At 32.0% G+C, this 12593-nt stretch overlaps 1 protein-coding gene across 1 annotated transcript; it reads right to left on the minus strand.

Moving 5' to 3' along the window:
• Window positions 1-3875: 3875 nt before the first annotated feature.
• Window positions 3876-7441, minus strand: LOC111373627 (cytokinin hydroxylase-like). The gene is made up of 4 exons (XM_022996179.1): window positions 7122-7441; window positions 6336-6565; window positions 5157-5765; window positions 3876-4429 (listed from the first exon to the last, which is right to left on the minus strand). Exons 1-4 carry the CDS (start codon window positions 7399-7401, stop codon window positions 3998-4000), a joined length of 1551 nt encoding a protein of 516 aa, XP_022851947.1. The 5' UTR covers window positions 7402-7441; the 3' UTR covers window positions 3876-3997.
• Window positions 7442-12593: the final 5152 nt, after the last annotated feature.

The following is a 12593-nucleotide window of genomic DNA, read 5'->3' on the forward strand; positions in this document are numbered from 1 at the left end:
AGGTTCTTTTGAATTTAGGTGTTCTTGATTGAGATTTTAATAGATTTTAATGAAATTCATTAAAATTTAGGTGTTTTTTAATAAAATTTAATGAAATCATTTAAAATCTAAGTGTCTTCAATAATTAGTGAATTTATAAGGATTTTGATAATAGATGAATAAAATTTTTGGATGGTTTTAAGTTTAAAAATACATAAAATAAAATCTTTTGAAATTTTGTCATTTTTATGAGATTATGAAGGAATTTGCAGAAATTTATTTAAATCCACGAAATCTATTAGAACTTATAATTTTTTAAAATGTATCAAAATTTTAGTTGAGGAACCTCTCTTTTGGTTTAATTAAAATTAAAATTTTAATTATATCATGTCTAGAATTAAATACATTGCCTTCTATTACGTTCTTGTAATTTAGATATTGGACATAAATTCTTCTTTGAAGTAATGTTATTTTATTTGTCTTCACTATTAAGAAATAGAGTTTTAGAAAAATGTGATTTGGATAAATTGTGCTTATAAGTAGTAACTGAGAAATTAAATTAATATTTTTAGATTCAATTGAAAAAAAAAAAGTTTCATATTGCATATATTTTTAATTATTTTAACAATTTGAATTAGTGTTAAGATAAAACGATTTCTCAACTTACATGTATAAGCTGGCCGATTCAGTTTATTGGTCGACCCTTTTTCATATACTTTTTAAGTTAATTTCGTTATATGATATAATTTACCGAAATAAGTAAATTTTATATAAAAATTGAAAAAAAAATATTCGTCAAATAACTGAAATATGAAAGTTTACTTATTAATAACCAATTGCTAAGTCCACTCTGAGAATTTTTATCGAAAATTGATGGTGGAAATGATATATTTCTTTGAATAATCATAAATATCTATAGTAAAGGTACATGTAATAAAGGAATTAAGCGATATTGGTTGTGAAAGGCACAAAAAAAAAAATAATAATAATAAAATAAACTAGGTGTGAGCATCTAATTTGTAATAATCCAATGAACATTGACTTGGGTTTCTTGATTTCTTATTTTGGGAAGCAATTTCATAATTTTAATCATTTGAATTATTTTGGGAAGCAATTTCATATTTTTAAAAAATGTAATTTTTTTTTAATCAATTCGAAGGTTAAACACGTCACAACTACTAAGCATTTTGTTGCTAATTGTGATCATAATATATCTCTTTTTCTACTTTCTTAAAATAAATATTCTAAATTAATATGCTCAAAATTACAAATGGCCATCAGATCCACTAATAATTATGACCATCAATCACTCAATTTCAAGATAAATTAATCTAAATATGAATATGAATCATACAATGATTCAATCTTAACTGAATTTTTAACATTTTTACATCAAATTCAACCCAAAAAACGAAAAAGAAAAACACAAATTTTAATCTGACTATTAAGATGGAAAATTTATATTAAAATGCCTTCTCCATCTTAAGTGTTATAAAAGATTATGACAATCTTTTTGGATAAATAAATATTTAAGCGTTGGGTGAAATAGAAAAAAATAATTATAAAGATATTTATAGTCTAACCGAATTATTAATTACACATAGATTTATCGGAAATTTGCAAAATGTTAAATCTTAGAGTAATGCTATTCATAGTGAAGATTGTCGGTAGTTGTCATATATGACATACACTTGGCAATTTGATATTTGATACATAGATATGGTAGTTATTTTTTAAATTATACATCAAATGAAAAACTGCCAACTGCCATGTGTACGTCACATAGGTTGACTGTCGGTAGTTTTCACTGCGAATAGCATTATTCTAAATCTTACGTCAACATTTACTAGATCATGAAAGAAGTCCTCGATCCTTATCCATTTAAGCACAAAATTTACCTACGCATTCCATGGTCGGAGCAACCAACTTGGTCGGTTAAGTTAAGGAATCAAAGTTTGTGTGCTGTAGGTCCATGGTGTGGAAACACACAGGTTTTTCACATGATTGTCCTTTTCGAAAGACGTACAGTCAAAGCGCCGCCGCCGAATGGTAGCAGTTTATTATGTTGCATTGACACCATAACAGCCACTCCCACGGCGGAAGAATGAATAATGTAAACCCCGCGTTGACTCGGATATATCCACTCTGGATATATAATTATCAATGAGACCTTTTCAAACATAGGATAGTCACAGAGATCCTACGGCTGCTGACACTTCTAATAAAATCAGTGGTGGGTATATATTGATACATTGCATCTGAATGGAAATGAAACGACAACGGAGAGTTATTTTAGAAATGATAATGTTATTTTAGAAATATTTAGTAAGATGAAAGTCTTCAAAATGGGTATATTGACCTACGGCAACAAGTAAAGATTAATCAAGTGTAACCTCTTTTGTTGTTGTATTTAATCTGATTTCTATCTATTTTATTAAAGTTTCATAGCCATGGTTGCATTTAAGTTGTTCTTATTGGGGATTGGTTTGTACTTGTAGGGCGAGTTGACTTTTCTTTTTGTTTTTATAATTTTTAGCCCCGGTTTAGGCTTCATTAAAAATTTTGATGCATTTTTCACTTTCGACTTTTCAACCACATTTTTTAATAAAATAATGTTACAAGTAAATTCAGAATTTTTTATTCTTCTCTAATTACACATTCTCCAAAAAGTCACTATTTCGAATTACATTTTTCCTAAAACCTCATTAAAATAGAGCTCAAATAAGGGCTTATTATTATTATTATTATTATTTTATTTATTTATTTAACCATTTTATTCCTTATGTCAAAAGTTTGACCTTTTTAGTCAACAATTAGATGAAAACCATCCAAAAAGATCGTTTGTACCCATAAGTGAAAGATTATGAACGTTTGCGCCAAGATTTGAAAGTTAGGAACCATTTGCATAGAAACTTCATAGGTTAAGAGTCATTTGCGCCAAATTGGTTATGAAACATGACAACCACTTTCATAGTTAACGGCTAATTTATATTAGATGAAAAGTGTGAAAAATGATAATCCGTGCACTATGTTGATAGATTAAGGATCATTTGCCCAGTGTTAGAAGGTAAGGGATGATTTGCACCGTAACCTATAAATTAGGAGAAAAACTTCGATAAGACAATTATATATACACATGTGATGGAACCGTTCATTCAAATTATGAACCTTAAGACATCATATATCCAACTTTTTTCTTTCTCTTACCACCTCATACATCGAGGAATCGCATTTTGAATGACTCAAAGTTCAAGATATCATAATTTAAATTAACGAACTTACCACACGTACATATATGATCGTCATAAAACTTTGAATAATGATATTCATTATCAACGATGGCTATATTTATTTTATGTGACAGCTTGTTACCTGATATTTGAAAAAATAGAATTATAGGATGACTATTGTAATTGTTGATTATGAATTATATTATTCCAAACCTTTTCTCATAAATTAGGGATATTGTCCACCAATTTGCCCTGTTAATTTTCTTACCACGTTAGGAGGGATGAATGCGGATCTAACTGTAGGGCCCTCTTTGGCCCCACACAGCACGACATGACCATGTCGGTTCCCTCCTTTTATTGGTCGGCTTCGCTGCCAAAAAAGTTGGACTGTACTTATCTGCGTAGGTGCCATGGCATTGGTTGACCAGCATAATATTTCTAAACAATCCCTTTTTGAATCTATTGAAATGTTACGTTGTTGTGTAAGTAAATTTATTTATTGACCCATTTTTGGCTTAAAAGTATATTTATCTAAAATATAACACAGGAAGTGACGACAAAAATCAGCAACTCTTTAGTACAACAAACATATTTGGACGAGTTAAGAATCCCATCGGGGAGTTCTATGAAAATTATTCATATTTTTATTTACTATGTCGAGCTGAATACATAAAAACTATTTTATTAATCAATTCTATCGCAAGGTAGATTATTTATTCGTACTACAATAGTGAAATAAAAAGAACAGATAATGCCTAAAAATAGATCGTAATCAAAATCCTCTAATTTCATAGAGGTTCGAAAATGAGAGGCAGTCCTCGAGCAGGCCTGAGCGAGAGCAAGATAGAGGGAGAGTGACAATAAACCTGGGATATAGAGAATGAAAACCTAGTGAGTATTAAGGTTAACACAATCTTATATTCCATGGTGGCTAAATTCCTAGCCACACACATTCTTCCTCCGAACCCAAATGGCAAAAACCCCATTTTGTGTTTGCATCCTCCATACAAGGGATCATCCTTGAACCTTTCTGGTCTGAATTCATTAACGTTTTCACCCCATAAATCTTGGTCGTGATGCATTGATACAACATCGATCCACAGGTTTGTGCCGTTTGGGATTATAAAATTATTGTCCACTTTAATGTCTTGTCTTGCTTGCCTTTGAACATTTGGTGCCGGTGGATAGAGTCTTAGTACCTCGTTCATCACCCATCCCATCTGAATTTTACAAAGAAAAATTCATTTTTGAGAATTGTTATGAAGAAAAAATAATATTTTGGAATCTTAGAAGAATGACGAATGATAAAGAACAAGTGATAATAAACTCACACGAAAGTTTTGACGGGTACATGATATATAAAAAGAAATTAATACATTGTCGTATTGTACGATGACGGTCTAGATACAGCTTCAAAGGCATTGATGAAATCTAATTTGGTAATAAGTTAAAAATCAAATATTAAAACTGTTTAATATATAAACTCTCGTCGGTTTACCTATGCATTCCATGGTCGGAGCTGATGCTGATGCTACATATGCACAAATTAATTGATTCACTCATAGTATTACGTATACTTTTCATTTGTACCAATTTGGTTGAATAAATTAAGGAACCAAAACACAGGTTTTTCATGACATGATGGCCGGTGTCATTTTTCAGCAGACAGTCAAAGCGCCGCCCACATAGGGTGGTGCCATTTGGCATTCGGGCAGTGCCGTGGAAGTTTTTGCTTCAGCGACAATAACAAAGCCAATATTATGTTGGTGATTGGTGAGTTGTCTACTGTGTTATGCGCTATGATATGTGTGTTGAAAAAGTTAATAAAAGTAGTGGATTTTATAAAATGTAAGGTTGATGAAATTTCTAGCCCACTTTTATTGTCATACAAGCACTTAGTAATTTATTAACATGCATGATATAATGAGATAATAAAAATGAAATTACCTTCTTCAATGCAGCAACCTTTGTGGCATCAATCTCTCCATCTCCAATCACTTCTCTAATCTCCTCTCTAAGCTGATTTTGCCATTCAGGATTCATAGAGAGTGAGAGCAATGTCCACGTCAGTGCCAAAGCAGTAGTCTCATGCCCCCCAAAGAAAAATGTTTTACACTCATCAACAAGTTCCCGTGTCGTCAACGTCGTCCCAGGGTGGCCCACCACATCGTTCTTGCGCAGCAACAGGCTGAGCAGGTCGTTTTGAGGTGGCCCTTTGTTCAACTTGAGTCGATCGGTGATTATTGATACGACGAGGGCATCAACCTCGTCTCCAAGATTCTTTGCTTTTAGGGTTTGTTTAGGGTTCATGAACTTGCTAAGGGGCACCCCCTCATAGTTGTTGGATTTGAAAAGAGTGATTTGCAATTCTCTTAATTTTTCAAACACTTTTTGTCCATTTTCGTAGCTTATTCCGAAACTTGTCTTTGCTATGATTTCTGAGGCAGTGTTTATGATTTCTTTCTCGAAATCAATTTCTGGCTTGCCAGAGTTAATGAGAGCATTCCACCGGTCTAACATTTTTGTCGCCGATTCAACCATTAAACCAGCCATAGCCTGTCAACCAAGTTTTCAAAAGAAAATATACAATTAGTTGGTGAGCTGTTCTTTCAATCGCACCTCCCTGCACGACGCAACCACTATCACTCGAATAGAAAATGATTCGTGAGTTGGGACTGAAAATACATGCATATATAGGTAGTTGTCTATATATTCAATTCTTGTCACCACCCATTGATATATGTACAAGTTTATGTAGAAATTGAATGTGGTAGCACATGAGAGGAAATATTGAGAACATTATTAAATCCTTGTTTGGTTTAACTTTAAAAGTTGACAAAAATTTTAATTTTAATTACATTTTTTGGGACTTATAACTTTTATAAACTTTTAAATCATACATTTTATTAATTTGTATCAAAATTTACTAAAAATTTTATTTTTAGCTAATCAAACTCGGGATTGATAGATTAACTTATGCTCTTTTTAACTATTTAAACTTTTAGCTCATGGGATGGTTTGACTAACTAGATATTAAAAAATGAGTCTTATATAAGAAACCGATAAAAAAAAAAAATGTACAAAACACTTATTTTCATGAAGTAATTATAGCTAGACATTAATCACCTTCAAGTTGGATGGAGAGAATGCGGGAGTAATTACACGTCTGTGGCGTACCCAATCATCGCCTTCGACCATTACAAGGCCACTGCCAAACATGGGTTCTCTATCATTCTTGAAAAGACTTGGCTTTCCCCAATTTTTACCTTTTATATCTGCAGATATTTTGTTTAGAAATTCTGGATCTGCAATGTTAAGAAATGGTTCTGTCCCTAGCCAATATACAAATACCTTCCCTGCAACCACAAGAACGCATTAATTTCAGCAGGCAGTCTCAACCATATTATATATACACGCAACACGTTTTTTTATGTTTCATTAACAACTCTAAAACATCACATACTGTTATTCCCATAAATTTTAATCATCTTTAAGTCTATATAAAAGCTAACTAGTCTATATATGCATTTATAGATTCAGCTATATTATGCATGTATATGGCCTAAAATTATAAAGAATGTTCTTGCTTCCAATTTTCAAGTCCGTTGATTTTTTTGTAGAAGTCACCCTTGAAACCAGCTATTCACACGTACATGTTTGCATATACATGTGATTCTCTCTGATAAGGAGGCAAAAAAAATTATGCTAGTAAACGAATAAACTTAGTGTAAACTACACTTTGTGTGAGGATTTGTGTGTGTCTGCGTGCGCGGGAATGCTGCTATATACTCGTGTATATAAGATTTTGCATCTTTTGAAGAGTACTTCTGGCTTCAATAGCTAGTTAAAGATATGCAAAGCAAAATATTTAGGTTTAGATGATATTTGTATTATCATATAGTTCTGGCTTACCATGCAATTTCTTCCACCGGGCAAAGTAAGGGAATACAACTGAGTGGATATCATGGGATATGTTCAAAGAAGAGGAAGAGACAATACTTTTCTTCTTCTTGATCTCGTTTAAATTTCCCATAGGAAAACTAGGTTTTGGCCCTGAAAATCCGTTTGCTTTAAGCCTTCTATATGCTAAATTGGGCAAAACCCACCAAGAATACGAGATTCCACACATCAACAACAAAAGAAAGACAGCCATTGCGAAACAAAAAGTTTGGAAAAATTGAACTGATTCCATCTCTCTCTCTTAATTGCTACCTTCGAATGAGTTGAACTAGGGTTTTTTTTTTTATGATTACAGAGAATGGAATGAGCGTATTTATAGAACAAGAAAGCCAAACATTGAATAGAAAACCGCCTACGTTTGAACATTTTGAATGTCTCCTAAATCTTGTTTTCATTTAGTGCAAAGCTTTTCTTTGACATTTCTTGTCTTTCCTGTGTGAATTGTCAAACTTCACTATTTTCACTAAAAATGAGTACACATTCTTTAACCCAACTAGCCCCCACACAATTGGCCATAAACAAAGCCACCTCACACGCAAAACCAAAAATATATTTTTCAAGTATGTACATAATTTTTTTTACCTAATACTTTATATATACTCACAATAAAGGTGTGGAGACCACATGTTGAAATTATTTTATTCACACGGGGTTCACGTAGTTATAAAAGTAAGTAAACCAAATTATGTACACTTAAAATTATCCATTTTTCAATTGATTGCTTTTACAAATCTTATCAATTTTATATTTTTCTGCCCATCGCGTCCGTGCAGTATTTAATTAGGCCCTACTGCATTTATGCAGTACATTTTAGAGCCCGCTCAACCGACTTCAGGGATTTAGATGAAAACTTAGTAGGATTCTTTTTTTCTTTTCTTTTTTTTTCCCCATAAGGAATAAAATAGAAATGAATAAAAAAAAAAAGATGATGCTAATTGCCATTGAAATATTCTATCATTTCATTAAGAAAAAAAGAGTAGAAATTCAACTATGAATAATAGTTATAACAAAAAAAAAAAAAATACTAATGATTCACTTAATTTTTCGATTAGACCTTTAGTTTGATTTTTAATGAAAATTGATACGAGCTAAAGTCTACTTTTGAAATGTTGAGCTAATTTATTGAGGAAATTTCAAAATTAAATTTGTCTACGAAGAAAATCTTTATTCTATAAATACTTTTGGGACTTTGACTGATTTATCTTTTGATCCTTTCATAAGGAAAATATTATGTCATTATACTTTATTACTTATATTCATACAATTGACACCCATAATCAACTTGATTGATTTATATGCGTCCCTTTCTCCATTGCTGTAATCTATTATTCTTTAATTATAAGTCATGATAGAATGTAACCAACCAATTACAGCTCTTTATCGTCTCCTAAAAAGATTAAAAAATTCTTGCTCTTCAATTTATCGTATTTACACATAGTACTCATATTTTGTTAACTTTCTCCCTTTCCCATATCTATAGGGATCCTCCCGACTATTCATATTTCGTTAACTTTCTCCCTTTCCCAAACCTATAGGGGTCCTCCCGACTTTTGCTTAATTTTAAGAACTAAAAAACTTTGTTCTTCCTGTGTAACATTTACGAATATTTATTCCTATTTTGTTGGTTTTCTCCCTTTTCCTTTTTCTGCTAAGAAATTTTATTCATAATCATTCATTTTCAACCATACTTCTATCGACACGTACTCTTTGAACTATTTCATATCCTATAAAACCTCATTCCCTTTTTCGGCTCAACTTTTTCTAATTTTAGAGAGACCTTAAATACGTGCGCATAATTCCTAAGATCAAACCACTCACAAAGGCGGGTGTTGAAGGTACTGATTTTTGAAAAATAATTCTGTAAGTAATGCTAAGTAACACAAGTGATGTTAAGCACTAGTATTGGTGATATGCAAGTGTCATTATTTAATAAACCACCTTAAAAGTAGGTAAATGAGTTATTTTAAGATATCCTATCTCTTGCATGTGACATAAACTAATTTATAGCACCAATGATATTAAATAGTATTATTATATTGTTGGAATATTTTGAATGATGAATGAAAAGTTAGTTACATTTTGAATGTTCACTACATCAGTTTCATCAATTTGAATGCATTTTGAATGCTGTCAGTTTCATCATTTTGAATACATGTTGAATGCATATGAAAACATCAGTTTCTTCCCATTTGAAATATGTTAGTTTCACCCTGTTCATCCATCCACGTTGTAACTCCCTATTCAATGTATTTATGAGCAAGCTCCTCCTATATTGATATAAATAGAGGATCACTCTCGACTAGAAAAACAACAAAAAAGAAAACACACCAAATAAAAAAAGTTCAATTTCCTCCTCCATTTCCAGCAACCCCGATTTTTTTTTCTTTTCTTTTCCTAAAGTTCTTTGAGGGATAGACACAGCTAGTTCGTAAGTCGGTAACGTTGTGCAGCGTGAACCGTCAACCGATTGTATCTAGCTTAAATCGAATTCTCATTTCGGGAAATTTTGAGAATCGGTTTTTTTTTTCCAGTTGATTACTGTCGTCATTTTTTTTTTCACCTCCAGTTGTTTGTTGTTTACTTAATTTCTCCTTTAGGAAAAAAGGCCGACAATCTATCTATTTAATTACGTGCAGTAAATTTATTAGGTTTAAATCAGTAAGGTCGAAAGAAGGAAAAAAAAATCGGTTTACAGGAAGTTTCTTAGTTCATGCCTTCGGTTTTGGTTGATTTATTCTGATTCTCCAATTTTTCCCTACATATATTTCTTCTTCTTTTTTTTGATATCCAGGTATCCACCTTACAGTGACTAAATCCTGGAGTTTACACCTTGGCTCCTCAAGCTGCAAATAGGTTAAATTGCAAATCGTGCCCCAAACTGACCAGTGCTCAAGAGCCCCCCAACTGATCTGCCAAAGTGCCAAGCAAGTCGTTTCCCATCTTTACACCTTACCTTCCAGGAGAATATCTGCCTTCCAAGAACCTTCCAGGAATCGAATTCACGACCTCTGATCTGTCAGTCTTAAAGCGCTCTCATCTTTGCCAATTGGGATGTGCCATTGGGGGCAAATTATATTTCTATTAAATACATTAAGAGTAGTTAACAAAGTAACATTGCAGAGAAATTGATTAGCTCCTGTTTAATAGGGATTAAAATCAGATTTTTAGTAAATTTTGATAGAAGTTGATGAAATGTGCGATTAAAAAGTTGTGGAATACATAAAATATGTTGTTGAAATGAACTGCTGACTTCAACTTAAATTAAAATCTAGATTAATCGGTACCAACCAAGGGCTTCAGTTGGCCTTTTCATATTGTTAATGCATTCTAACACATGCAATTTTAGTATCGGCCTATTTTTGTCTGGTATTCTTGTACTTAAGTAGATCGAGATTATATAATTCATATCAAGTGTATTACAATAATATGGGTTATAACCATGAAAAAACATGTTACTGAAAATACGTGTTAGCAATATTATCACGTCTGTGAAATAACTAAATTCTCTAAATAACTATAATTATTGTTACAGTACATAAATTCTCTAAAGGCACTTTGAATGTAGGAAAAATAAGGAATATGTTCCTCAGCATTTCAATAATGTGAAAATTGATCTTTAACCTCAAAAAGTGAGATTCTGAATTCCCAACTTATTCAACGTGATGAGATTGATTCCTCATGTGATACAAACTATTAGGGTCCATCTGATAGCACTCAATTCCATGAAAAATGTCACATCCGAGAAGTTCATTCTACCTTGGCCGTTTGATACGAAAGTGGAATTGAAGTTCGAATTCCAGAATACAAACACTTAAGCTCTAGAATTGGAGTTCGAATTCCAGAGTAGAAATTCTTGGGATCATGATTTGTTAAGGGTGTTAAGTTGTAAAACTCATACTAACGTAGCCGTGACCGCATCCAATATTGATTTCGTGCCTCAAATATGAAAGGTTTAAAATTATCATATAATTTTCACAAAATGAATTTACTATAGTGCCCGAAAATTTTAAATATAGAATATTTGCATTATTGTAAAAACATTATGTAGAAAAGAAGATAGTGCACAATGCACACACATTTGCTATAATGATGCGCCCTGTACTTGTAGTTGGGACGAGGGATAAGGATTGATAATCAATGAAGATCACAAGAAACACTATGATGATATGAATAGCATATTTAATTTTATTATTTTCTGTTTTTTTTAAAATTATATTTAATGTATTTGCAATACAAATAGTTATATGTATGGCTATATGTATTGGACAATTAATTCTAGATAATATATATTTATTTTTCTATTTTAAATTTCAAAATCAAAGGCAGTTGATTGACTGGTAATTGGCTGGGGAAATTAAAGTAATTCCAATAATTGACTATTCCTTTATGTATAAAGGTCAATAAATAGAATTTGCCATTTTTGATGCATTAACAAGGAAAGGAAAAATAAGGAATATGTTCCTCAGCATTTCAATAATGTGAAAGTTGATCTTTAACCTCAAAAAGTGAGATTCTGAATTTCCAACTTATTCAACGTGATGAGATTGAGTCACTGCATGATAAAAATTATTAGGGTCCGTTTGATAGCACTCAATTTCATGGAAAATGTCATATCCAAGAAATTCGTTCTACCTTGACCATTTGATACGAAAGTGGAATTGAAATTCAAATTCAAGAGTACAAACACTTAAACTCTGGAATTGGAGTTCGAACTCCAGAGTAGAAATTCTTGGGGTCGTGATTTAGAAGTGAAAATTTCCTTAAAAAGACTATTATGTCCTTAATATGAATTAAATACTTAAAGAATTTTAAAAATAGAATGAAAATGAAAAACTGTCAAACCAGAAAGAAAACGAAAAAAATCACCTTCCTCCATCTAACCAACCCCAACTCGCCTCCGTTACTAATTTCCTACCACCGAAGAGGAAAAATAATGAAGAGGCAGAGACGCCTGATTGCTGTATGTTGGGGGCTGGTTTTGTTTTAAGAATTTTTTTTTTTTTTTGAAAAATATACAAAAATAAATTTTGAAAGGCAATAATACGTAGATTACCGAAATTTGGGGCCTTTCAATTGGGACATTAGAAGATGTGGAAATTATAGGAAACCCTAGTGTAAAAATCCTATATTCTAAAATCAGGTGCGAACTTTTGGATTTCACAAATCAGATATTTCACATTTACTTACAAATATTAAATATACAATTTTCATCTCAAAACTTAATCAATTTACTTCCTCCTTTCTCTTTCTATATTCCTTCTCTCTCAACAACTCTTGCCGTTGGCTCACCTCTGAGAGCGTCGACACTGGATTGAAACCACTCGAATCCATTGCCACTATCAGTCACTATGAGTGGCGAACCCATCGCCGCTAAACGGTGCTCGAGTTTGCCGCCCATTGTGACGATCAGGTCAAATATCCAGC

The sequence above is a fragment of the Olea europaea genome, unplaced genomic scaffold (genome assembly GCF_002742605.1).
Source record: "Olea europaea var. sylvestris unplaced genomic scaffold, O_europaea_v1 scaffold1148, whole genome shotgun sequence".
In the NCBI taxonomy this organism is placed as follows: domain Eukaryota; kingdom Viridiplantae; phylum Streptophyta; class Magnoliopsida; order Lamiales; family Oleaceae; genus Olea; species Olea europaea.

What these genes read in the sequence shown, in the direction of transcription:
- LOC111373627 (XM_022996179.1), bottom strand. Translation starts at nt 7,401, where the DNA reads ATGGAATCAGTTCAATTTTTCCAAACTTTTTGTTTCGCAATGGCTGTC. An exon ending in TCTCTCCATCCAACTTGAAG is followed by an intron (nt 5,766 to 6,335) that starts GTGATTAATGTC and finishes CTTGGTTGACAG; the next exon opens with GCTATGGCTGGTTTAATGGT. An exon ending in AGGTTGCTGCATTGAAGAAG is followed by an intron (nt 4,430 to 5,156) that starts GTAATTTCATTT and finishes TGTAAAATTCAG; the next exon opens with ATGGGATGGGTGATGAACGA.